At 42.7% G+C, this 27,418-nt stretch overlaps 1 protein-coding gene across 1 annotated transcript in view; it reads left to right on the forward strand.

The window, feature by feature from the left end:
* LOC311133332 (constitutive coactivator of PPAR-gamma-like protein 1 homolog) overlaps positions 1–27,418 on the forward strand; it is a 68,839-nt gene that overhangs the window by 34,570 nt on the left and 6,851 nt on the right. Inside the window, exons 10-16 of the mRNA XM_084166835.1 lie at positions 710–881; positions 5,662–5,911; positions 8,678–8,792; positions 10,529–10,738; positions 12,239–12,443; positions 15,669–15,807; positions 19,026–19,122. Of these exons, the coding sequence (XP_084022961.1) occupies positions 710–881; positions 5,662–5,911; positions 8,678–8,792; positions 10,529–10,738; positions 12,239–12,443; positions 15,669–15,807; positions 19,026–19,122 (1,188 nt within the window). The remainder of the gene's footprint in view (positions 1–709; positions 882–5,661; positions 5,912–8,677; positions 8,793–10,528; positions 10,739–12,238; positions 12,444–15,668; positions 15,808–19,025; positions 19,123–27,418) is intronic.

The following is a 27,418-nucleotide window of genomic DNA, read 5'->3' on the forward strand; positions in this document are numbered from 1 at the left end:
GTGTGTGTTGTGTTTTCAGGTTTTTTTTAACAGTGTGTGTTGTGTTTTCAGGGGGTTTTAACAGTGTGTGTTGTGTTTTCAGGGGGTTTTAACAGTGTGTGTTGTGTTTTCAGGGGGTTTTAACAGTGTGTGTTGTGTTTTCAGGTTTTTTTTAACAGTGTGTGTTGTGTTTTCAGGGGGTTTTAACAGTGTGTGTTGTGTTTTCAGGGGGTTTTAACAGTGTGTGTTGTGTTTTCAGGGGGTTTTAACAGTGTGTGTTGTGTTTTCAGGGGTTTTTTAACAGTGTGTGTTGTGTTTTCAGGGGGTTTTAACAGTGTGTGTTGTGTTTTCAGGGGGTTTTAACAGTGTGTGTTGTGTTTTCAGGGGGTTTTTAACAGTGTGTGTTGTGTTTTCAGGGGGTTTTAACAGTGTGTGTTGTGTTTTCAGGGGGTTTTAACAGTGTGTGTTGTGTTTTCAGGTTTTTTTTAACAGTGTGTGTTGTGTTTTCAGGGGGTTTTAACAGTGTGTGTTGTGTTTTCAGGGGGTTTTTAACAGTGTGTGTTGTGTTTTCAGGGGGTTTTAACAGTGTGTGTTGTGTTTTCAGGGTTTTTTTAACAGTGTGTGTTGTGTTTTCAGGGGGTTTTAACAGTGTGTGTTGTGTTTTCAGGGGGTTTTAACAGTGTGTGTTGTGTTTTCAGGGGGTTTTTAACAGTGTGTGTTGTGTTTTCAGGGAGAGATAAAGCTATCCGTCACCATTGAGGATGAGGCCAACCATGAGCTCCCGTCAGCAGTGCAGCTGTTCAGGCCCATCCGGCAATATGTTTACGGGGTTCTCTTCAGCCTGGCTGAAGCCAAGAAGAAGGCTGATAGACTAGCCATGAGGCGCAACCGTCTGCCTGAATGTAAGACACTGCTACCTACCTACACTATACTACTAATGGAAGACACTGCTACCTACCTACACTATACTACTAATGGAAGACACTGCTACCTACCTACACTATATTACTAATGTAAGACACTACTACCTACCTACACTATACTACTAATGTAAGACACTACTACCTACCTACACTATACTACTAATGGAAGACACTGCTACCTACCTACACTATACTACTAATGGAAGACACTGCTACCTACCTACACTATACTACTAATGGAAGACACTGCTACCTACCTACACTATACTACTAATGGAAGACACTACTACCTACCTACACTATACTACTAATGGAAGACACTGCTACCTACCTACACTATACTACTAATGGAAGACACTGCTACCTACCTACACTATACTACTAATGGAAGACACTGCTACCTACCTACACTATATTACTAATGTAAGACACTACTACCTACCTACACTATACTACTAATGGAAGACACTGCTACCTACCTACACTATACTACTAATGGAAGACACTGCTACCTACCTACACTATACTACTAATGGAAGACACTACTACCTACCTACACTATACTACTAATGGAAGACACTGCTACCTACCTACACTATACTACTAATGGAAGACACTGCTACCTACCTACACTATATTACTAATGTAAGACACTACTACCTACCTACACTATACTACTAATGGAAGACACTGCTACCTACAGTGGGGGAAAAAAGTATTTAGTCAGCCACCAAATCTTTACCAACAGTCCTTGATTACCAATCAATTAGGCATGAAAGTCTTTGCAAGACATGTTTTTAAAGTTGTATTGTGTACACAGAAGCCCCTTCAGTGACTCAACAGACAAGTGATTCCTTTCCTTTGTCCACTGGCTTTGCATCAGTGAAAAAAACTCTCTCTGCATTTGCATTGTGAGAAGGAATAGCAAAGAGAAACTGTGCAATCTTCAGTAGCTCTGAATGAAAATCTATGCTTTTGGATCTTTCAAAATATTTGGTCCACTTCTTGTGTGCTTGCTGATTACTGAACTCTCTATCACTGTTACACCTTTCTGTGAATTTCTTCAGGTTGGTGACCTGATCAAAGCACTTTGCATCATCAATTGGCACCCCCCTTTTCTCCCAGGTGTTTGATGCAGGCTTCTATGTCATTCCAGTCAGGTGTCTCACTCAGATCCATCCATATGAAAGAGGAGATCTCCTCCGTGGGTGCCGTCCATTTCTCCAGATACTCCAGGCATGAACTGTACAGACCCTGTACTTGAGCACTGAAATGGTCACAATTCTTACCAAGTCCATCCTTGTGCTTTTGTGCCAATAGTCCCTTAACTTTAAGGGACATGAAGTTATTGGTCTTGCGTTCAAGAAGCATGGTGTGGACTTTGTTCAAAAGATTCTTCACTTCCACAATTGAATTGCTCTCCCTTTCCATCTCCTGAATGTGTGAATGAAACACACACACGAGTGAGTGCATGTGCCAGAGGTACATTTCACTGAACTCATCTTCAAAAAACCTCTTGATCAAGGAGGGTGTTATTTCCTGTGACAAAAATAATGCTTTCAAGGCTGGAAACAACTGTAGCAGCCTCTCAATACCTGGGAATAATGACAGACATCGCGTCTTGCTGTGAGAAAGGAGACTTCTGTATTCAACATCAACAAATTCACAGTACTCCTTCAGATTCTCTGTGCGCACAGTGTAGATGTGAAAGTATTGACATATTTTGAAGATGATGTTCTCAATATCGACATCTAGTGTGTCTGCCCCGTAATTAACACATCTAGTGTGTCTGCCCCGTAATGAACACTAATGTCCAGGACGAGTGCTGGGCAGCCCACGCCGATTAAAGACTTGTTCTGCAATGACTTCTTTAAGTTTGCGAAAACATTATTTCCTTCTTCATCACGCCGGATTCCCCCGAACATTGTATTGCAGTTGTCACCTGTAAATGCAATACATTTTGAAATAATCCCATTATTTTCCAGTGTTTCTTTGATGTATCGTATCAGCTGTCTCATTTGGTGTGTTTTTAACTTCTGACTAATTTACTTTGCACGCCACCGTTCTTCCAATCAAAATACTGAATAAGCAGAGGGAATATTTTCCCAGCACCCTGATTGCTCCCATCAGTAGAAACACCACAGTATGTCTTCCGGTGCTTTCAGAGCCATGTTGACAGAATGTGGTGCTATCACAGCGTTAACAATTGCTTCGGTACGAGCGCTTGAAAATGTTCGCGCAGTCTCGGAATCAGGGAAAGCCTTTTTTAACAAGGCAGACGTGCAGTCCATTGATCTGTAGCTATTGTAAGGATCCGACGGCGAGCGAGTAAACTGCCTCTCCCATCAATCCTATTAGCCAATCTTCAATCATTGGAGAACAAATTGGATGACCTAAGATTACGGTTATCCTACCAACGGGACATTAAAAGCTGTAATATCTTATGTTTCACCGAGTCGTGGCTGAACGACGACATGGATAACATACAGCTAGCGGGATATACGCTACATCGTCAGGATAGAACGGCTGACTCCGGTAAGACAAGGGGTGGCGGTCTGTGTATATTTGACAGCTGGTGCAAAAAAGTCTCAAGGTTTTGCTCGCCTGAGGTAGAGTATCTCATGATCAGCTGTAGACCACACTATTTACCAAGAGTTTTCTTCTATATTTTTCGTAGCTGTTTATATACCACCACAAACCAATGCTGGCACTAAGACTGCACTCAATGAGCTGTATAAGGCCATAAGTAAACAGGAAAACGCTCATCCAGAGGCAGCGCTCCTAGTGGACCGGGACATTAATGCAGGGAAACTTAAATCCGTTCTACCTAATAGCTAGCTACCATGCAGTAAATGCTGAAGTATGAATCTGCAGGTAGCTAAAGCTAACCAACTAGGTTCAATGCTAGCTAGCTTGCTAATATTAGGCTATAACTAGCAATGCAAATGTCTTTTTGAGATACAAATAATGTTACTACACCGATCATACTCTTAACGTTAGCTAGCGAGCCAGAAAGTTAACATTCGCTAGCTAGCTAACAGTACTCTTTAACTTACAATGAAAACGACTTTCTGACAAAATTAGAAACGTATAATATCTGAAAATGTATCTAGACTCTTACTCGTATTACCGTGCATTCAGAAAGTATTCAGACCTCTTGACTTTTTCCACATTTTGTTAAGTTACAGCCTTATCCTAAAAGATATATATTTTTAAATGTCCTCATCAATCTACACTCCCTATAATGACAAAGCAAAAAAAGGGTTTTTGAAATTTTAGCAAAAAAACAAGCAAACTGAAATAGTCTTCTTGGGTATGACGCTACAAGCCTGGCACACCTGTATTTGGGGAGTTTCTCCCATTCCTCTCTGCAGATCGTCTCAAGCTCTGTCAGGTTGGATGGGGAGCGTAGCTGCACAGCTATTTTCAGGTCTCTCCAGAGATGTTCGATCGGGTTCAATTCCGGGCTCTGGCTGGGCCACTCAAGGACATTCAGAGACTTTTCCCGAAGCCACTCCTGCGTTGTCTTGGCTGTGTGCTTAGGGTTGTTGTTTTCATCAAGGATCTCTCTGTACTTTGCTCCGTTCAGCTTTCTATCGATCCTGACTAGTCTCCCAGTCCCTGCCGCTGAAAAACACCCCCACAGCATGATGCTGCCACCACCATGCTTCACCGTAGGGATGGTGCCAGGTCTCCTCCAGACGTGACGCTTGGCAGTCAGGCCAAAGAGTTCAATCTTGGTTTCATCAGACTAGATAATCTTGTTTCTCATGGTCTGAGTCCTTTAGGTGCCTTTTGGCAAACTCCAAGCGGGCTGTCATGTGCCTTTTACTGAGGAGTGGCTTCCCTCAGGCCACTCTACCATAAAGGCCTGATTGGTGGAGGGCAGCAGAGATGGCTGACCTTCTGGAATGTTCTCCCATCTCCAGAGAGGAACACTGGAGCTCTGTCCCCCGATTGCTCCGTTTGGCCGGGCGGCCAGCTCTATGAAGAGTCTTGGTGGTTCCAAACTTCATCCATTTAAGAATGATGGAGGCCACTGTATTTTTTGTGACCTTCAATGCTGCATAAATGTTTTGGCACCCTTCCCCAGATCTGTGCCTCGACACAATCCTGTCTCGGAGCTCTACAGACAATTCCTTTGACCTCATGGCTTGGTTTTTGCTCTGACATGCACTGTCAACTGTGGGACATTATATAGACAGGTGTGTGCCTTTCCAAATCATGTCCAATCAATTTAATTTACCACAGGTTGACGCCAATCAAGTTGTAGAAACATCTCAAGGGTGATCAATGGAAACAGGATGCACCTAAGCTCAATTTTGAGTCTCATAGCAAAGGGTCTGAATACTTATGTAAATAAGGTATTTCTGTTTTTATAAATTAGCAAATAAAATCTAAAAACCTGTTTTCGCTTTGTCATTATGGGGTATAGATTGATGAGGAAATTGTTTTAATAATTACAGATGGCATACAAGTTTGTTATTAAGGCACATGAAAGTTTACATGTTCCAGAAGCCATTTCTGCCCCAAAACGCATTGTTGATAAACCATTTTTTTTTTAAACACTTCAAATGCCTCTCCTGTGAAGTAGTGATGTGCGACATGCGCCTAACTTCCTGAAACGGGTCACATTTCCTAATTTCTCTCCAGACCTCCCTGTGGTACTGAAGGAGTGGGCGGCCTACAAGGGGAAGTCTCCCCTCATCCCAGAGCTGGGTTAGAGATCAGGGTTCATGTTATTCATGTTGTGTTTCAGACCCCCCCGTGGTAGTGAAGGAGTGGGCGGCCTACAAGGGGAAGTCCCCACACACCCCAGAGCTGGTGGAGGCCCTGCCTTTCAGAGAGTGGACCTGTCCTAACCTGAAGAAGCTGTGGCTGGGCAAGTCTGTGGAGGAGAAGAATGGGAGGATGAGAGCCTTCCTGGCCTGTATGAGGTCAGACTCCCCAGCCATGCTCAACCCAGCCTGCGTTCCCACACAACTCTTGGTTCTCTGCTGTGTGTTGAGGTGAGGAGGGGAACACACGCACATATTGACAGGCAGACAAATGATGTGTAGTTTTCTGCTGAATGTGTAATGTATTGTTCTGTGTTGAGAGATGACGGTTGTAATGTATTGTTCTGTGTTGAGAGATGATGGTTGTAATGTATTGTTCTGTGTTGAGAGATGATGGTTGTAATGTATTGTTGTGTTGAGAGATGACGGTTGTAATGTATTGTTCTGTGTTGATGGATGTAATGTATTGTTATGTTGAGAGATGACGGTTGTAATGTAATGTATTGTTCTGTGTTGAGAGATGATGGATGTAATGTATTGTTCTGTGTTGAGAGATGACGGTTGTAATGTATTGTTCTGTGTTGAGAGATGATGGATGTAATGTATTGTTCTGTGTTGAGAGATGATGGTTGTTGTAATGTATTGTTCTGTGTTGAGAAATTATGGATGTAATGTATTGTTCTGTGTTGAGAGATGATGGTTGTAATGTGTTGTTCTGTGTTGAGAGATGATGGTTATAATGTGTTGTTCTGTGTTGAGAGATGATGGTTGTAATCAATCACATTTATTTATAAAGCCCTTTTTACATCAGCAGATGTCACAAAGTGCTTATACAGAAACCCAGCCTAAAACCCCAAACAGCAGCAATGCAGATGTAGAAGCACGGTGGCTAGGAAAAACTCCCTAGAAAGGCAGGAACCCTAGGAAGAAACCTAGAGAGGAACCAGGCTCTGAGGGGTGGCCAGTCCTCTTCTGGCTGTGCCGGGTGGAGATTATAACAATACATGGCCATTAAGGCCAGATTTTTTCTCCAAGATGTTCAAACGTTCATAGATGACCAGCAGGGTCAAATAATAATCACAGTGGTTGTAGAGGTTGCAACAGGTCAGTACATCAGGAGTAAATGTCACTTGGCTTTTCATAGCCGGGCATTTAGAGGTTGAAATAGCAGGTGCGGTAGAGAGAGAGAGTTGAAAACAGCAGGTCTGGGACAAGGTAGCACGTCCGGTGAACAGGTCAGGGTTCCATAGCCGCAGGAAGAAGAGTTGAAACTGGAGCAGCAGAACGACCAGGTGGACTGGGGACGGCCAGGAGTCATCAGGCCAGGTAGTCCTGAGGCATGGTCCTAGGGCTCAGGTCCTCCGGGAGGGGAGGGAGAGAGGGAGGGAGAGAGAATTAGAGGGAGCATACTTAAATTCACACAGGACACCAGATAAGACAGGAGAATTACACCAGATATAACAGACTGACCCTAGCCCCCTGGCACATAGTAATGTATTGGTCTGTGTTGAGAGATGACGGTTGTAATGTAATGTATTGTTCTGTGTTGAGAGATGATGGTTATAATGTATTGTTCTGTGTTGAGAGATGATGGTTGTAATGTATTGTTCTGTGTTGAGAGATGATGGATGTAATGTATTGTTCTGTGTTGAGAGATGATGGTTGTAATGTATTGTTCTGTGTTGAGAGATGATGGATGTAATGTATTGTTCTGTGTTGAGAGATGATGGATGTAATGTATTGTTCTGTGTTGAGAGATGATGGATGTAATGTATTGTTCTGTTGAGAGATGATGGTTATAATGTATTGTTCTGTGTTGAGAGATGATGGTTGTAATGTATTGTTCTGTGTTGAGAGATGATGGATGTAATGTATTGTTGTGTGTTGAGAGATGATGGTTGTTGTAATGTATTGTTCTGTGTTGAGAGATGATGGTTATAATGTATTGTTCTGTGTTGAGAGATGATGGATGTAATGTATTGTTCTGTGTTGAGAGATGATGGTTATAATGTATTGTTCTGTGTTGAGAGATGATGGTTGTAATGTATTGTTCTGTGTTGAGAGATGATGGATGTAATGTATTGTTCTGTTGAGAGATGATGGTTATAATGTATTGTTCTGTGTTGAGAGATGATGGTTGTAATGTATTGTTCTGTGTTGAGAGATGATGGATGTAATGTATTGTTGTGTGTTGAGAGATGATGGTTGTTGTAATGTATTGTTCTGTGTTGAGAGATGATGGATGTAATGTATTGCTCTGTGTTGAGAGATTATGGTTGTAATGTATTGTTCTGTGTTGAGAGATGATGGATGTAATGTATTGTTCTGTGTTGAGAGATGATGGATGTACTGTATTGTTGTGTGTTGAGAGATGATGGATGTAATGTATTGTTCTGTGTTGAGAGATGATGGATGTTGTAATGTATTGTTGTGTGTTGAGAGATGATGGTTATAATGTATTGTTCTGTGTTGAGAGATGATGGATGTACTGTATTGTTGTGTGTTGAGAGATGATGGATGTAATGTATTGTTCTGTGTTGAGAGATGATGGATGTTGTAATGTATTGTTGTGTGTTGAGAGATGATGGTTATAATGTATTGTTCTGTGTTGAGAGATGATGGATGTAATGTATTGTTGTGTGTTGAGAGATTATGGATGTAATGTATCGTTCTGTGTTGAGAGATGATGGATGTAATGTATTGTTCTGTGTTGAGAGATGATGGATGTTGTAATGTATTGTTGTGTGTTGAGAGATGATGGTTATAATGTATTGTTCTGTGTTGAGAGATTATGGATGTAATGTATTGTTGTGTGTTGAGAGATTATGGATGTAATGTATTGTTGTGTGTTGAGAGATGATGGATGTAATGTGTTCTGTGTTGAGAGATGATGGTTGTAATGTATTGTTGTGTGGAGAGATGGTCATTGTATGGAAGAGCAGATCAGACAGTTCCTGTATGTTGTCATGCTGTATTTGACCTTCTGTTCTGCTCTAGGTTTATGTTGCAATGGCCAGGAGTAAGAGTTTTGCGTGGTAAGGAACTTGACGCGTTCCTATCCCAAGCACTTTCTCCTAAACTGTATGAGCCTGAACAGCTGCAGGAACTCAAGGTGATTTTGTAGTGAGTCTGAGGAGTGTTCTGGAACTACCCAGTGCTAGACAGGGTGTTCTGGAACCACCCAGTGCTAGACAGGTGTGTTCTGGAACCACCCAGTGCTAGACAGGTGTGTTCTGGAACCACCCAGTGCTAGACAGGAGTGTTCTGGAACCACCCAGTGCTAGACAGGAGTGTTCTGGAACTACCCAGTGCTAGACAGGGTGTTCTGGAACCACCCAGTGCTAGACAGGAGTGTTCTGGAACCACCCTGTGCTAGACAGGAGTGTTCTGGAACTACCCAGTGCTAGACAGGAGTGTTCTGGAACCACCCAGTGCTAGACAGGAGTGTTCTGGAACTACCCAGTGCTAGACAGGAGTGTTCTGGAACCACCCAGTGCTAGACAGGTGTGTTCTGGAACCACCCAGTGCTAGACAGGTGTGTTCTGGAACCACCCAGTGCTAGACAGTGGTATTCCACTATTCTTTCACACCCACATTAACAATACTCCTGGACCAGGGTTCCAAAACATTGATAACTACCCAGGTTTTCACAGAATGACCTGATTCCGGGAATTTTCCAAACAGGATTTCTGGAAAACCTGGTAATTTTGGGAAAGTTATGGGAATTTTCCAACCCTATCCTGGACTAAACAGCAATTGCTGTGGAGGTTATCTTCTGTAGTCCAGTAGGATGCGTACTCTGGGTCCAGGAAACGGGCACCATGAGTTTGACAACATATCAGATCCTCCCAACGCTCCGCTGGGCTGTTCTGAGTTGGTCCATTTGAACATCTTTCTCAGAGAGGGCTGATGAGGCTCTAGGCTGGTTCCACATGACACTTCATATTGTCACAACGATAACATGCTTAACAACCTTAAACATCAACCAGCTGCTTCTGTTCTGCTAGTCTGTGTGTGTGGCTCTGTCATCTGTGGCTGGCTATCTGTGTGTGGTTGGCTGGCTGTGTGGTTGGCTGGCTGGCTATGTGACTGACTGGCTGTGTGTGGTTGGTTGGGTGTGGCTGGCTGGGTGTGGCTGGCTGGCTGGCTGTGTGGTTGGTTGGCTGGCTGTGTGTGGTTGGTTGGCTGGCTGTGTGGTTGGTTGGTTGGCTGTGTGTGGTTGGCTGGCTGGCTGTGTGTGGTTGGCTGGCTGGCTGGGTGTGGTTGGTTGGTTGGCTGGCTGGGTGTGGTTGGCTGGCTGGCTGGGTGTGGTTGGTTGGTTGGCTGGCTGGGTGACTGGTTGGCTGGTAGATTGTCAGCTAGTGTCCTGTGTGTTGGCAGACTGGGTGAATGGGCTGCTACCTCTGTGCTTGCACTGCTTTGCTCTGTGGGATGCTGTTGATGGGGGATTTATTACTGTAGCTTATGCAACTCAGTGGTTCTCTATCCTCTTCTGGGGAACACTTAGAGGGTACACCTTTTTGTTTTAGCCCAGCACTATCACACCTGATTTAACTGACCCAAGGGTTTGATGATTCGCTAGATGAATCAAGTGTGTTATTGCTGGACTAGAGCAAAAACCTGCACCCCTTTGGTGGGGTCCCCCAGGAGTTTATCTGAGATCCCTAGGAATAGTTCCGGTAACTTTCCCCAAATTCCCAGGGTTTCTCCTGGAGTTCCTGCAGATTCCCTCCTGATTCCAGGAATCTTACAATCAGGATTCTGGAACACCTGGGGATTTTGGGGAAGTTACCAGAATACTTAGTTACTGTCACTGTGAGTTGTTCTATAACTAGTCTCTCCCTGTAGATTGATAACCTGGACCCTCGCGGCGTCCAGCTGGCTGCTCTCTTCATGAGCGGCGTGGACATGGCCTTATTGGCCAACGACGTGTGTGGCCAGCCAATCCCCTGGGAGCACTGCTGCCCCTGGATGTACTTTGATGGCAAGCTGCTGCAGAGCAAACTGATCAGGGCCATTCGGGACAAGGCCCCGCTCATCGACCTCTGTGATGGTCAGGTATCTACACAGAGACAAACCCAGTCCCATTCTAGTCTAGCTCTTTAACCAAGACCAGTCCCATTCTAGTCTAGGATCTTTAACCAAGACCAGTCCCATTCTAGTCTAGGATCTTTAACCAAGACCAGTCCCATTCTAGTCTAGGATCTTTAACCAAGACCAGTCCCATTCTAGTCTAGGATCTTTAACCAAGACCAGTCCCATTCTAGTCTAGGATCTTTAACCAAGACCAGTCCCATTCTAGTCTAGGATCTTTAACCTCAGGCATCCCTGAGGAGAGGTTTGAACAACCTTTAACTTCAACCATCCACCTCTGTCCCCTCTCTCTCTGTTTCCTCTCTGTCCCCTCTCTCTCTGTTTCCTCTGTCCCCTCTCTCTCTGTTTCCTCTCTGTCCCCTCTCTCTCTGTTTCCTCTCTGTGCCCTCTCTCTGTTTCCTCTGTCCCCTCTCTCTCTGTTTCCTCTCTGTCCCCCCTCTCTCTGTTTCCTCTCTGTCCCCCCTCTCTCTGTTTCCTCTCTGTCCCCCCTCTCTCTGTTTCCTCTCTGTCCCCTCTCTCTGTTTCCTCTCTGTCCCCCCTCTCTCTGTTTCCTCTCTGTCCCCTCTCTCTGTTTCCTCTCTGTCCCCTCTCTCTCTGTTTCCTCTCTGTCCCCTCTCATCTCTGTTTCCTATCTGTCCCCCCTCTCTCTGTTTCCTCTCTGTCCCCCCTCTCTCTGTTTCCTCTCTGTCCCCTCTCTCTGTTTCCTCTCTGTCCCCTCTCTCTCTGTTTCCTCTCTGTCCCCTCTCTCTCTGTTTCCTCTCTGTGCCCTCTCTCTCTGTTTCCTCTGTCCCCTCTCTCTCTGTTTCCTCTCTGTCCCCTCTCTCTCTGTTTCCTCTCTGTCCCCTCTCTCTCTGTTTCCTCTGTCCCCTCTCTCTCTGTTTCCTCTGTCCCCTCTCTCTCTGTTTCCTCTCTGTCCCCTCTCTCTCTGTTTCCTCTCTGTCCCCTCTCTCTCTGTTTCCTCTGTCCCCTCTCTCTCTGTTTCCTCTCTGTCCCCTCTCTCTCTGTTTCCTCTCTATCCCCTCTCTCTGTTTCCTCTCTGTCCCCTCTCTCTGTTTCCTCTGTCCCCTCTCTCTCTGTTTCCTCTCTATCCCCTCTCTCTGTTTCCTCTCTGTCCCCTCTCTCTGTTTCCTCTGTCCCCTCTCTCTGTTTCCTCTGTCCCCTCTCTCTGTTTCCTCTCTGTCCCCCCTCTCTCTCTGTCCCCTCTCTCTCTGTTTCCTCTCTCTGTGTTTCCTCTCTGTCCCCTCTCTCTCTGTTTCCTCTCTGTCCCCTCTCTCTCTGTTTCCTCTCTGTCCCCTCTCTCTCTGTTTCCTCTCTGTCCCCTCTCTCTCTCTCTGTTTCCTCTCTGTCCCCTCTCTCTCTGTTTCCTCTCTGTCCCCTCTCTCTCTGTTTCCTCTCTGTCCCCTCTCTCTCTCTCTGTTTCCTCTCTGTCCCCTCTCTCTCTCTCTGTTTCCTCTCTGTCCCCAGGTGGATCAGGTGAACAAGGTGAAGAAAATGAGGCAGAGCATCCTGGAGGGGCTTAACTTCTCCCGCCCCCCCCACCCCATGCCTTTCCCCCCCCCTCCTCCCCCCCACCCCCACGCCATGCCTTTCTACCCCCCAGGGGGAGCCTTCTACCCCCCACCCCACATGATGCCGCTACAGGGCAGGAGCAGGGGCATGGGCATGCCTGGTAAGAGACCAATCATTTATACTAATTTCCAGATTGTAGTGTACATAGAGACCACTATGTAGTGCTCTCCATCATGGGGTTCTCCATCATGGGGCTCTCCATCATGGGGCTCTCCATCATGGGGCTCTCCATCATGGGGCTCTCCATCATGGGGTTCTCCATCATGGGGCTCTCCATCATGGGGCTCTCCATCATGGGGCTCTCCATCATGGGGTTCTCCTGAGTGGCGCAGTGGTCTAAGAGATCCTGGTTCGAATCCAGGCTCTGTCGTAGCCGGCCGCGACCGGGGGACCCATGGGGCGGCGCACAATTGGCCCAGCGTCGTCCAGGGTAGGGGAGGGAATGGCCGGCAGGGATGTAGCTCAGTAGGTAGAGCATGGCGTTTGCAACGCCAGGGTTGAGGGTTCGATTCCCACGGGGGGCCAGTATGGAAAAAAAATTATAAAATGTATGCACTCACTAACTGTAAGTTGCTCTGGATAAGAGCGTCTGCTAAATGACTAAAATGTAAAATGGGGTTTCTATGTAGTATTATGGTTATTCTGTCCTCTGTTATTAGACTTCACCTGATCTACTGTGTAGCCTAATCTACTAGCCATGTTTATCTGATTATGTTCTGAACCACTCCATAAAGAAGTTCCCTTGCCATAAAAATACAGTTCTATCTATCGTCTATGTTACTATGGAGACTACTATGCATAAATTACACTGAACAAAAACATAAACGCAACATGTAAAGTGTTGGTCCCATGTTTGAAATGAATAAAAGATCCCAGAAATGTTCCATACGCACAAAAAGCTTATTTCTCTCAAATGTTGTGCACAAATTGATTTACACCCCTGTTAGTGAGCATTTCTCCTTTGCCAAGATAATCCATCCACCTGACAGGTGTGGCATATCAAGAAGCTGATTAAACAGCATGATCATTGCTGAGGAGTATTTCTGTCTGTAAGAAAGCCGTTTTGTGGGGGAAACTCATTATGATTGGCTGGACCTGGCTCCCAAGTGGCTGCGCCCCTGCCCAGTCATGTGAAATCCATAGATTAGGGCCTAATGAATTTATTTAAATTGACTGATTTCCTTTATATGAACTGTAACTCAGTAAAATCTTTATTGTTGCATGTTGGGTTATATTTTTGTTCAGTAGAAGTACATTACTAAATAGATATGTCTATAAGTACATACAGTGAGGGGAAAAAAGTATTTGATCCCCTGCTGATTTTGTACGTTTGCCTACTGACAAAGAAATGATCAGTCTATAATTTTAATGGTAGGTTTATTTGAACAGTGAGAGACAGAATAACAACAAATAAATCCAGAAAAACGCATGTCAAAAATTTTACAAATTGATTTGCATTTTAATGAGGGAAATAAGTATTTGACCCCCTCTCAATCAGAAAGATTTCTGGCTCCCAGGTGTCTTTTATACAGGTAACGAGCTGAGATTAGGAGCACACTCTTAAAGGGAGTGCTCCTAATCTCAGCTTGTTACCTGTATAAAAGACACCTGTCCACAGAAGCAATCAATCAATCAGATTCCAAACTCTCCACCATGGCCAAGACCAAAGAGCTCTCCAAGGATGTCAGGGACAAGATTGTAGACCTACACAAGGCTGGAATGGGCTACAAGACCATCGGCAAGCAGCTTGGTGAGAAGGTGACAACAGTTGGTGCGATTATTTGCAAATGGAAGAAACACAAAATAACTGTCAATCTCCCTCGGCCTGGGGCTCCATGCAAGACCCCACCTCTTTAAGGAATACCTGGGATAGGATAAAGTAATCCTTCTACCCCCCCCTTACCCCAACCCCCCCCCCCCCCCCCCCAAAAAAATAAAATAATAATAATAATAAAAAATTGAATTGAAATATATACATAAATAAAAGTTTAATAACAAATTATAAATAAAATATGAATAAAATAGGAAGATAAAAAAAAAAGTACAAGAATTAAAAATAAATAAAAAAAGAACTTTGTAATGTGGTTATCCCACTGGCGATAAGGTGAATGCACCTATTTGTAAGTCGCTCTGGATAAGAGCGTCTGCTAAATGACGTAAATGTAAATCTCACCTCGTGGAGTTGAAATGATCATGAAAACGGTGAGGAATCAGCCCAGAACTACACGGGAGGATCTTGTCAATTATCTCAAGGCAGCTGGGACCATAGTGACCAAGAAAACAATTGGTAACACACTATGCCGTGAAGGACTGAAATCCTGCAGCGCCCGCAAGGTCCCCCTGCTCAAGAAAGCACATATACAGGGCCGTCTGAAGTTTGCCAATGAACATCTGAATGATTCAGAGGAGAACTGGGTGAAAGTGTTGTGGTCAGATGAGACCAAAATCAAGCTCTTTGGTATCAACTCAACTCGCCGTGTTTGGAGGAGGAGGAATGCTGCCTATGACCCCAAGAACACCATCCCCACCGTCAAACATGGAGGTTGAAACATTATGCTTTGGGGGTGTTTTTCTGCTAAGGGGACAGGACAACTTGACCGCATCAAAGGGACGATGGACGGGGCCATGTACCGTCAAATCTTCGGTGAGAACCTCCTTCCCTCAGCCAAGGCATTAAAAATGGGTCGTGGATGGGTATTCCAGCATGACAATGACCCAAAACACACGGCCAAGGCAACAAAGGAGTGGCTCAAGAAGAAGCACATTAAGGTCCTGGAGTGGCCTAGCCAGTCTCCAGACCTTTTTTTAATCCCATAGAAAATCTGTGGAGGGAGCTGAAGGTTCGAGTTAGTTGCCAAACGTCAGCCTCGAAACCTTAATGACTTGGAGAAGATCTGCAAAGAGGAGTGGGACAAAATCCCTCCTGAGATGTGTGCAAACCTGGTGGCCAACTACAAGAAACGTCTGACCTCTGTGATTGCCAACAAGGGTTTTGCCACCAAGTACTAAGTCATGTTTTGCAGATGGGTCAAATACTTATTTCCCTCATTAAAATGCAAATCAATTTATAACATTTTTTACATGCGTTTTTCTGGATTATTTTGTTGTTATTCTGTCTCTCACTGTTCAAATAATAAATAAATCATGTCTTTGTCAGTGGGCAAACGTACAAAATCAGCAGGGGATCAAATACTTTTTTCCCTCACTGTATATTGTTCACCATAAAGGCGGACCAGTATTATACTCAGATTTCTCTTAACTTTCTTAGAAGTTTTATTTCACAACCTCTCTGTGTGTGTCCCTACTGTTGGTCCGTGGTCTGCAGGCCTGCCAAGCATGTCCTCCCAGGGCGGGAAGCTGGAGATAGCGGGCACGGTGGTGGGCCAGTGGGCTGGCATCAGACGGGGCCGAGGTAGAGGAGGCTTCCCCATCCAGGTGGTCTCTGTCGGGGGACCAAGCAGAGGGTAAGAGGTCATACAATAACTTTTGTAGTGATTCTTATGTTGATGCTGTAAATATAATTTGTTGGTCTGTGGTGTGTAATGACGAGCAACCAGATGCCGCACTTGACACATGTATGGAATTGCTTATTCCAGTTACTAATAAGCATGCACCCATTAAGAAAATGACTGTAAATACTGTTAAATCCCCTTGGATTGATGAGGAATTGAAAAACTGTATGGTTGAGAGGGATGAGGTAAAAAGAATGGCAAATAAGTCTGGCTGCACAACCGATTGGCAAACGTACTGCAAATTGAGAAATCATGTGACTAAACTGAATAAAAGGAAGAAGAAACTCCACTATGAAACAAAGATAAATGACACAAAGAATGATAGTAAAAAGCTTTGGAGCAGCTTTAATGAAATGTTGGGCAAAAAGGCAAACTAAGCTCCATCATTCATTGAATCAGATGGCTCATTCATCACAAAACCCACTGATATTGCCAACTACTTTAATGATTTTTTCATTGGCAAGATTAGCAAACTTAGGCATGAAATGCCAGCAACAACGCTGACACTACACATCCAAGTATATCTGAACAAATTATGAAAGACAAGATTTATACTTTTGAATTCTGTAAAGTGAGTGTGGAAGAGGTGAAAAAAGTATTGTTGTCTATTAAAAATGACAAGCCACCGGGGTCTGACAACCTGGATGGAAAATTACTGAGGATAATAGTGGATGATATTGCCACTCCTATTTGCCATATCTTCAATTGAAGCCTACTAGAAAGTGTGTGCCCTCAGGCCTGGAGGGAAGCAAAAGTCATTCCGTTACCTAAGAATAGTAAAGCCCCCTTTACTGGCTCAAATAGCCGACCAATCAGCCTGTTACCAACCCTTAGTAAACTATTGGAAGAAATGGTGTTTGACCAGATACAATGCTATTTTACAGTAACCAAATTGACAACAGACTTTCAGCATGCTTATAGGGAAGGACATTCAACAAGCACAGCACTTACACAAATGACTGATGATTGGCTGAGAGAAATTGATGATAAAAGATTGTGGGGGCTGTTTTGTTAGACTTCAGTGCGGTTTTTGACATTATCGATCATAGTCTGCTGATGGAAAAACGTATGTGTTATGGCTTTACACCCCCTGCTATATTGTGGATAACGAGTTACCTGTCTAACAGGACACAGAGGGTGTTCTTTAATGGAAGCCTCTCCAACATAATCCAGGTAGATTTAGGAATTCCCCAGGGCAGCTGTCTAGGCCCCTTACTTTTTTGAATCTTTACTAACGACATGCCACTGGCTTTGAGTAAATGTATGCGGATGACTCAACACTTCACACGTCAGCAACTACAGTGAGTGAAATGACTGTAACACTTAACAAAGAGCTGCAGTTAGTTTCAGAGTGGGTGGCAAGGAATAAGTTAGTCCTAAATATTTCAAAAACTAAAAGCATTGTATTTGGGACAAATCATTCACTAAACCCTAAACCTCAACTAAATCTTGTAATGAATAATGTGGAAATTGAACAAGTTGAGGTGACTAAACGGCTTGGAGTAACCCTGGATTGTAAACTGTCATGGTCAAAACAACAGTAGCTAAAATGGGGAGAAGTCTGTCCATAATAAAGCGCTGCTCTGCCTTCTTAACAGCACTATCACCAAGGCAGGTCCTACAGGCCCTACTTTTGTCGCACCTGGACTACTGTTCAGTCGTGTGGTCAGGTGCCACAAAGAGGGACTCAGGAAAATTACAATTGTCTCAGAACAGGGCAGAACAGGGCAGCACGGCTGGCTCTTAAACGTACACGGCTGAACAGTAGTCAAAGTAGAGGAGAGATTGACTTCATCACTACTTGTTTTTGTAAGAAGTGTTGACCAGCTGAATGCACCGAGCTGTCTGTTTGAATGACTGGCACACAGCTGACACCCATGCATACCCCACAAGACATGCCACCAGAGGTCTCTTCACAGTCCCCAAGTCCAGAACAGACAATGTTATAGAGCCATGACTTCATGAAACTCTATTCCACATCAGGTAACTGATGCAAGCAGTAGAATCAGATTTAAAAGAAACAGGTAAAAATACACCTTATGGAACAGCGGGGACTGTGAAGAGACACACACCGGTACAGAAACACACACACACACACACACACACACACACACACAAGCGCTAGCACGCGCACTCTAAACACACGCTCATTGTGATATTGTTGTATGGTGGTATTATACATGTTGTATTGTAGATATGTAGTGGTGTAGTAATGTTATATGATGGACTGTTTTATATTTTGTTTTACATGTAATGTAAGTGCCTTAATGTGTTTGGACCCCAGGAAGAGAAGTAGTAATGGGGATCCCTAATAACATTTTACATTTAAATACAAATACTTGTCTGTCTGTGGGAACAGGGTAAGGGGCTGTCCATGATTTGTCTAAATGCTGTCTTTTACATAAAATGTGTCACATTTTTCTCAGCTGGTTGTGTGTTTCTAAACTGGTTGTGTGTTTCTAAACTGGTTGTGTGTTTCTAAACTGGTTGTGTGTTTCTAACTGGTTGTGTGTTTCTAACTGGTTGTGTGTTTCTAAACTGGTTGTGTGTTTCTAAACTGGTTGTGTGTTTCTAAACTGGTTGTGTGTTTCTAAACTGGTTGTGTGTTTCTAACTGGTTGTGTGTTTCTAACTGGTTGTGTGTTTCTAAACTGGTTGTGTGTTTCTAAACTGGTTGTGTGTTTCTAAACTGGTTGTGTGTTTCTAAACTGGTTGTGTGTTTCTAAACTGGTTGTGTGTTTCTAACTGGTTGTGTGTTTCTAACTGGTTGTGTGTTTCTAAACTGGTTGTGTGTTTCTAACTGGTTGTGTGTTTCTAAACTGGTTGTGTGTTTCTAAACTGGTTGTGTGTTTCTAACTGGTTGTGTGTTTCTAAACTGGTTGTGTGTTTCTAAACTGGTTGTGTGTTTCTAAACTGGTTGTGTGTTTCTAACTGGTTGTGTGTTTCTAACTGGTTGTGTGTTTCTAACTGGTTGTGTGTTTCTAACTGGTTGTGTGTTTCTAACTGGTTGTGTGTTTCTAAACTGGTTGTGTGTTTCTAAACTGGTTGTGTGTTTCTAAACTGGTTGTGTGTTTCTAACTGGTTGTGTGTTTCTAACTGGTTGTGTGTTTCTAAACTGGTTGTGTGTTTCTAACTGGTTGTGTGTTTCTAAACTGGTTGTGTGCTCCCTAGGCGTCTGCGGGGTGTGATCTCCACTCCTGTCATCAGGACCTTCGGTCGAGGAGCCAAATACCCCCTCAGAGGCTTCAAGAGCCAGGGAACATACCAGGTGGGACAGGGCACATACCAGGTGGGACAGGGCACATACCAGGTGGGACATGGGACATACCAGGTGGGACAGGGCACATACCAGGTGGGACATGGGACATACCAGGTGGGACAGGGCACATACCAGGTGGGACAGGGCACATACCAGGTGGGACAGGGGACATACCAGGTGGGACAGGGAACATACCAGGTAGGACAGCTCGTTGATGAGAGAGGTCGAGGAAGAATGGCAAGAATCGTGCAAGTTAACAGGTGGGCCACAAACGGGCAAATAACTGCGCGGTACAACAGCGGCCATTGTCACGGATGGGCTATTGCAGCAGACGACCACACCGGGTTCCACTCCTATCAGCTAAAAACAAGAAGCGACTCCAGTGGGCACATGATCACCCACACTGGACAATTGAGGAGTGGAAAAACATTGCCTGGTCAAGAGGCAAAGGGAGGTCCGACCCGGTCCTAGATGGGTGTACCTAATAAACTGTCCACCGAGTGTACACAATAACAGAACTAACTATATCCATAAAAATGATGCCAGCTGATTCATGATTTCGACTGGATGAGAAACGCTGCTTGCCTGTCTGTCTCGTCCAGACTCCCGTTCATTACTATGGGACAGCTGGAGATCGAATTTGAATATTGAAACAATGTTGCAAATGTCGGAGAGACAGACAGCAAGGTTTATACAAATCTCAGCTGTTAAAAATGAAATGTTATTCTGAAAGAAATGTGAGAATTTCTAGATGCTTTTTATAGTGGAGATCAAGTTTATAAATAGCCTGGCTGGGCTGATGAGACGGTGGATTGGGCAGTCAGATGGAACAGAGTAAATAGGCATTTTAACGTCATAGATTTAGCCGTTGGTAACTTGTGGAATGGACACCGGCTGGAATCCGGTTTTAACCAATCAGCATTCAGGATTAGACCCACCCGTTGTATAAATAATGAATAATGGGTTGACATTGATGCTGCATTGTTAAAACACATGGGGGTGCTCTTCTATAATTAATATTAATACATGAATATGTATTGTCTCAGGCTGCAGCATGGGGGTGCATTGTGTGATATGTCATTACAGTGTTCTGTGTGATATGTCATTACAGTGTACTGTGTGATATGTCATTAGTGTACTGTGTGATGTCATTACTGTGTGATATGTCATTACAGTGTACTGTGTGATATGTCATTACAGTGTTCTGTGTGATATGTCATTACAGTGTACTGTGTGATATGTCATTAGTGTACTGTGTGATGTCATTACTGTGTGATATGTCATTACAGTGTACTGTGTGATATGTCATTACAGTGTTCTGTGTGATATGTCATTACAGTGTTCTGTGTGATATGCCATTACAGTGTACTGTGTGATGTCATTACAGTGTACTGTGTGATATGTCATTACAGTGTACTGTGTGATATGTCATTAGTGTACTGTGTGATGTCATTACTGTGTGATATGTCATTACAGTGTATTGTGTGATATGTCATTACAGTGTACTGTGTGATATGTCATTAGTGTACTGTGTGATGTCATTACTGTGTGATATGTCATTACAGTGTACTGTGTGATATGTCGTTACAGTATACTGTGTGATATGTCATTACAGTGTACTGTGTGATATGTCATTACAGTGTACTGTGTGATATGTCATTACTGTGTGATATGTCATTACAGTGATCTGTGTGATATGTCATTACAGTGTACTGTGTGATATGTCATTACAGTGTACTGTGTGATATGTCATTACAGTGTACTGTGTGATATGTCATTACAGTGTACTGTGTGATATGTCATTGCAGTGTGCTATGTCATTGTAGTGTGCTGTTTGATGTGTCATTAGTGTTTTGTGTGATGTGTCATTACAGTGTACTGTGTGATATGTCATTACAGTGTTCTGTGTGATGTGGCATCACAGCGTTCTGTGTGATATGTCATTACAGTGTACTGTGTGATATGTCATTATAGTGTACTGTGTGATATGTCATTACAGTGATCTGTGTGATATGTCATTATAGTGTACTGTGTGATATGTCATTACAGTGTACTGTGTGAAATTTCATTACAGTGTACTGTGTGATATGGCATTACAGTGTACTGTGTGATATGGCATTAGTGTACTGTGTGATATGGCATTAGTGTACTGTGTGATATGGCATTACAGTGTACTGTGTGATATGTCATTACAGTGTACTGTGTGATATGCCATTGCAGTGTGCTGTGTGATATGTCATTGCAGTGTGCTGTGTGATATGTCACTGCAGTGTACTGTGTGATATGTCATGACAGTGTACTGTGTGATATGTCATGACAGTGTACTGTGTGATATGTCATGACAGTGTACTGTGTGATATGTCATTAGTGTACTGTGTGATATGTCATGACAGTGTACTGTGTGATATGTCATGACAGTGTACTGTGTGATATGTCATGACAGTGTACTGTGTGATATGTCATGACAGTGTACTGTGTGATATGTCATGACAGTGTACTGTGTGATATGTCATGACAGTGTACTGTGTGAGATGTCATGACAGTGTACTGTGTGAGATGTCATGACAGTGTACTGTGTGATATGTCATGACAGTGTACTGTGTGATATGTCATGACAGTGTACTGTGTGATATGTCATGACAGTGTACTGTATGAGATGTCATGACAGTGTACTGTGTGAGATGTCATGACAGTGTACTGTGTGATATGTCATGACAGTGTACTGTGTGATATGTCATTACAGTGTACTGTGTGATATGTCATTACAGTGTACTGTGTGATATGTCATTACAGTGTACTGTGTGATATGTCATTACAGTGTACTGTGTGATATGTCATTACTGTGTGATATGTCATTACAGTGATCTGTGTGATATGTCATTACAGTGTACTGTGTGATATGTCATTACAGTGTACTGTGTGAAATGTCATTACAGTGTACTGTGTGATATGTCGTTACAGTGTACTGTGTGATATGGCATTACAGTGTACTGTGTGATATGTCATTACTGTGTGATATGTCATTACAGTGATCTGTGTGATATGTCATTACAGTGTACTGTGTGATATGTCATTACAGTGTACTGTGTGAAATGTCATTACAGTGTACTGTGTGATATGGCATTACAGTGTACTGTGTGATATGGCATTAGTGTACTGTGTGATATGGCATTACAGTGTACTGTGTGATATGCCATTGCAGTGTGCTGTGTGATATGTCATTGCAGTGTACTGTGTGATATGTCATTACAGTGTACTGTGTGATATGGCATTACAGTGTGCTGTGTGATTTGTCATTGCAGTGTACTGTGTGATATGTCATTGCAGTGTGCTGTGTGATGTGTCATTAGTGTTTTGTGTGATGTGTCATTACAGTGTACTGTGTGATATGTCGTTACAGTGTACTGTGTGATATGTCGTTACAGTGTACTGTGTGATATGGCATTACAGTGTACTGTGTGATATGTCATTAGTGTACTGTGTGATATGTCATTACAGTGTACTGTGTGATATGTCATTACAGTGTACTGTGTGATATGTCATTAGTGTACTGTGTGATATGTCATTACAGTGTACTGTGTGATATGTCATTACAGTGTACTGTGTGATATGTCGTTACAGTGTACTGTGTGATATGGCATTACAGTGTACTGTGTGATATGTCATTACTGTGTGATATGTCATTACAGTGATCTGTGTGATATGTCATTACAGTGTACTGTGTGATATGTCATTACAGTGTACTGTGTGAAATGTCATTACAGTGTACTGTGTGATATGGCATTACAGTGTACTGTGTGATATGGCATTACAGTGTACTGTGTGATATGGCATTAGTGTACTGTGTGATATGGCATTACAGTGTACTGTGTGATATGCCATTGCAGTGTGCTGTGTGATATGTCATTGCAGTGTACTGTGTGATATGTCATTACAGTGTACTGTGTGATATGTCATTACAGTGTACTGTGTGATATGGCATTACAGTGTACTGTGTGATATGCCATTGCAGTGTGCTGTGTGATATGTCATTGCAGTGTACTGTGTGATATGTCATTACAGTGTACTGTGTGATGTGTCATTACAGTGTACTGTGTGATATGGCATTACAGTGTACTGTGTGATATGGCATTACAGTGTACTGTGTGATATGTCATTACTGTGTGATATGTCATTACATTGATCTGTGTGATATGTCATTACAGTGTACTGTGTGAAATGTCATTACAGTGTACTGTGTGAAATGTCATTACAGTGTACTGTGTGATATGGCATTACAGTGTGATATGTCATTACATTGATCTGTGTGATATGTCATTACAGTGTACTGTGTGAAATTTCATTACAGTGTACTGTGTGATATGGCATTACAGTGTACTGTGTGATATGGCATTAGTGTACTGTGTGATATGGCATTAGTGTACTGTGTGATATGGCATTACAGTGTACTGTGTGATATGGCATTACAGTGTGATATGTCATTACATTGATCTGTGTGATATGTCATTACAGTGTACTGTGTGAAATTTCATTACAGTGTACTGTGTGATATGTCATTACAGTGTACTGTGTGATATGTCATTACAGTGTACTGTGTGATATGCCATTGCAGTGTGCTGTGTGATATGTCATTGCAGTGTGCTGTGTGATATGTCACTGCAGTGTACTGTGTGATATGTCATTGCAGTGTACTGTGTGAAATGTCATGACAGTGTACTGTTTGAAATGTCATGACAGTGTACTGTGTGAAATGTCATGACAGTGTACTGTGTGATATGTCATTAGTGTACTGTGTGATATGTCATTACAGTGTACCGTGTGATATGTCATTACAGTGTACTGTGTGATATGTCATTACAGTGTACTGTGTGAAATGTCATTACAGTGTACTGTGTGATGTCATTACAGTGTACTGTGTGATGTCATTACAGTGTACTGTGTGAAATGTCATTACAGTGTACTGTGTGATATGGCATTACAGTGTACTGTGTGATATGGCATTACAGTGTACTGTGTGATATGGCATTAGTGTACTGTGTGATATGTCATTGCAGTGTACTGTGTGATATGTCATTACAGTGTACCGTGTGATATGTCATTACAGTGTACCGTGTGATATGTCATTACAGTGTACCGTGTGATATGTCATTATAGTGTACTGTGTGATATGCCATTACAGTGTACTGTGTGATATGTCATTGCAGTGTACTGTGTGAAATGGCATTACAGTGTACTGTGTGATATGGCATTACAGTGTACTGTGTGATATGGCATTACAGTGTACTGTGTGATATGGCATTAGTGTACTGTGTGATATGTCATTGCAGTGTACTGTGTGATATGTCATTACAGTGTACCGTGTGATATGTCATTACAGTGTACCGTGTGATATGTCATTACAGTGTACCGTGTGATATGTCATTATAGTGTACTGTGTGATATGCCATTACAGTGTACTGTGTGATATGTCATTGCAGTGTACTGTGTGATATGTCATTACAGTGTACTGTGTGATATTTCATTACAGTGTACTGTGTGATATGTCATTACAGTGTACCGTGTGATATGCCATTACAGTGTACTGTGTGATATGGCATTACAGTGTACTGTGTGATATGTCATTACTGTGTGATATGTCATTGCAGTGTACTGTGTGATATGTCATTACAGTGTACTGTGTGAAATGTCATTACAGTGTACTGTGTGATATGGCATTACAGTGTACTGTGTGATATGGCATTACAGTGTACTGTGTGATATGGCATTAGTGTACTGTGTGATATGGCATTACAGTGTACTGTGTGATATGCCATTGCAGTGTGCTGTGTGATATGTCATTGCAGTGTACTGTGTGATATGTCATTACAGTGTACTGTGTGATATGGCATTACAGTGTACTGTGTGATATGCCATTGCAGTGTGCTGTGTGATATGTCATTGCAGTGTACTGTGTGATATGTCATTGCAGTGTGCTGTGTGATGTGTCATTAGTGTTTTGTGTGATGTGTCATTACAGTGTACTGTGTGATATGGCATTACAGTGTACTGTGTGATATGGCATTACAGTGTACTGTGTGATATGTCATTACTGTGTGATATGTCATTACATTGATCTGTGTGATATGTCATTACAGTGTACTGTGTGAAATGTCATTACAGTGTACTGTGTGAAATGTCATTACAGTGTACTGTGTGATATGGCATTACAGTGTGATATGTCATTACATTGATCTGTGTGATATGTCATTACAGTGTACTGTGTGAAATTTCATTACAGTGTACTGTGTGATATGGCATTGCAGTGTGCTGTGTGATATGTCATTGCAGTGTACTGTGTGATATGTCATTGCAGTGTGCTGTGTGATGTGTCATTAGTGTTTTGTGTGATGTGTCATTACGGTGTACTGTGTGATATGGCATTGCAGTGTGCTGTGTGATATGTCATTGCAGTGTACTGTGTGATATGTCATTGCAGTGTGCTGTGTGATGTGTCATCAGTGTGTTGTGTGATATGGCATTACAGTGTACTGTGTGATATGGCATTACAGTGTACTGTGTGATATGTCATTACTGTGTGATATGTCATTACATTGATCTGTGTGATATGTCATTACAGTGTACTGTGTGAAATTTCATTACAGTGTACTGTGTGATATGGCATTACAGTGTACTGTGTGATATGGCATTAGTGTACTGTGTGATATGGCATTACAGTGTACTGTGTGATATGGCATTACAGTGTGATATGTCATTACATTAATCTGTGTGATATGTCATTACAGTGTACTGTGTGAAATTTCATTACAGTGTACTGTGTGAAATTTCATTACAGTGTACTGTGTGATATGTCATTACAGTGTACTGTGTGATATGTCATTACAGTGTACTGTGTGATATGCCATTGCAGTGTGCTGTGTGATATGTCATTGCAGTGTGCTGTGTGATATGTCACTGCAGTGTACTGTGTGATATGTCATTGCAGTGTACTGTGTGAAATGTCATGACAGTGTACTGTTTGAAATGTCATGACAGTGTACTGTGTGAAATGTCATGACAGTGTACTGTGTGATATGTCATTAGTGTACTGTGTGATATGTCATTACAGTGTACCGTGTGATATGTCATTACAGTGTACTGTGTGATATGTCATTACAGTGTACTGTGTGAAATGTCATTACAGTGTACTGTGTGATGTCATTACAGTATACTGTGTGATGTCATTGCAGTGTACTGTGTAATATGTCATTACTGTGTACTGTGTGATATGTCATTACAGTGTACTGTGTGATATGTCATTACAGTGTGTTCTGTGTGATATGGCATTACAGTGTGTTCTGTGTGATATGGCATTACAGTGTACTGTGTGATATGGCATTACAGTGTACTGTGTGATATGTCATTACAGTGTGTTCTGTGTGATATGTCATTACAGTGTACTGTGTGATATGGCATTACAGTGTGTTCTGTGTGATATGGCATTACAGTGTGTTCTGTGTGATATGGCATTGCAGTGTACTGTGTGATATGGCATTACAGTGTGTTCTGTGTGATATGGCATTACAGTGTACTGTGTGATATGTCATTACAGTGTACTGTGTGATATGGCATTACAGTGTACTGTGTAATATGTCATTACAGTGTACTGTGTGATATGGCATTACAGTGTACTGTGTGATATGGCATTACAGTGTGTTCTGTGTGATATGGCATTACAGTGTGTTCTGTGTGATATGGCATTACAGTGTGTTCTGTGTGATATGGCATTACAGTGTGTTCTGTGTGATATGGCATTACAGTGTACTGTGTGATATGGCATTACAGTGTGTTCTGTGTGATATGGCATTACAGTGTGTTCTGTGTGATATGGCATTACAGTGTACTGTGTGATATGGCATTACAGTGTGTTCTGTGTGATATGGCATTACAGTGTACTGTGTGATATGGCATTACAGTGTACTGTGTGATATGGCATTACAGTGTACTGTGTGATATGGCATTACAGTGTGTTCTGTGTGATATGGCATTAGTGTACTGTGTGATATGGCATTACAGTGTACTGTGTGATATGGCATTACAGTGTGTTCTGTGTGATATGTCATTACAGTGTACTGTGTGATATGGCATTACAGTGTACTGTGTGATATGGCATTAGTGTACTGTGTGATATGGCATTACAGTGTACTGTGTGATATGGCATTACAGTGTTCTGTGTGATATGTCATTACAGTGTGTTGTGTGATATGTCATTACAGTGTACTGTGTAACAGTAGTATACCAAAGCATTGTCTCTGGCACCCATCCCCCC

This window comes from Coregonus lavaretus (assembly GCF_964263955.1).
Source record: "Coregonus lavaretus genome assembly, chromosome: 8".
Classification (NCBI taxonomy): Eukaryota; Metazoa; Chordata; class Actinopteri; order Salmoniformes; family Salmonidae; genus Coregonus; species Coregonus lavaretus.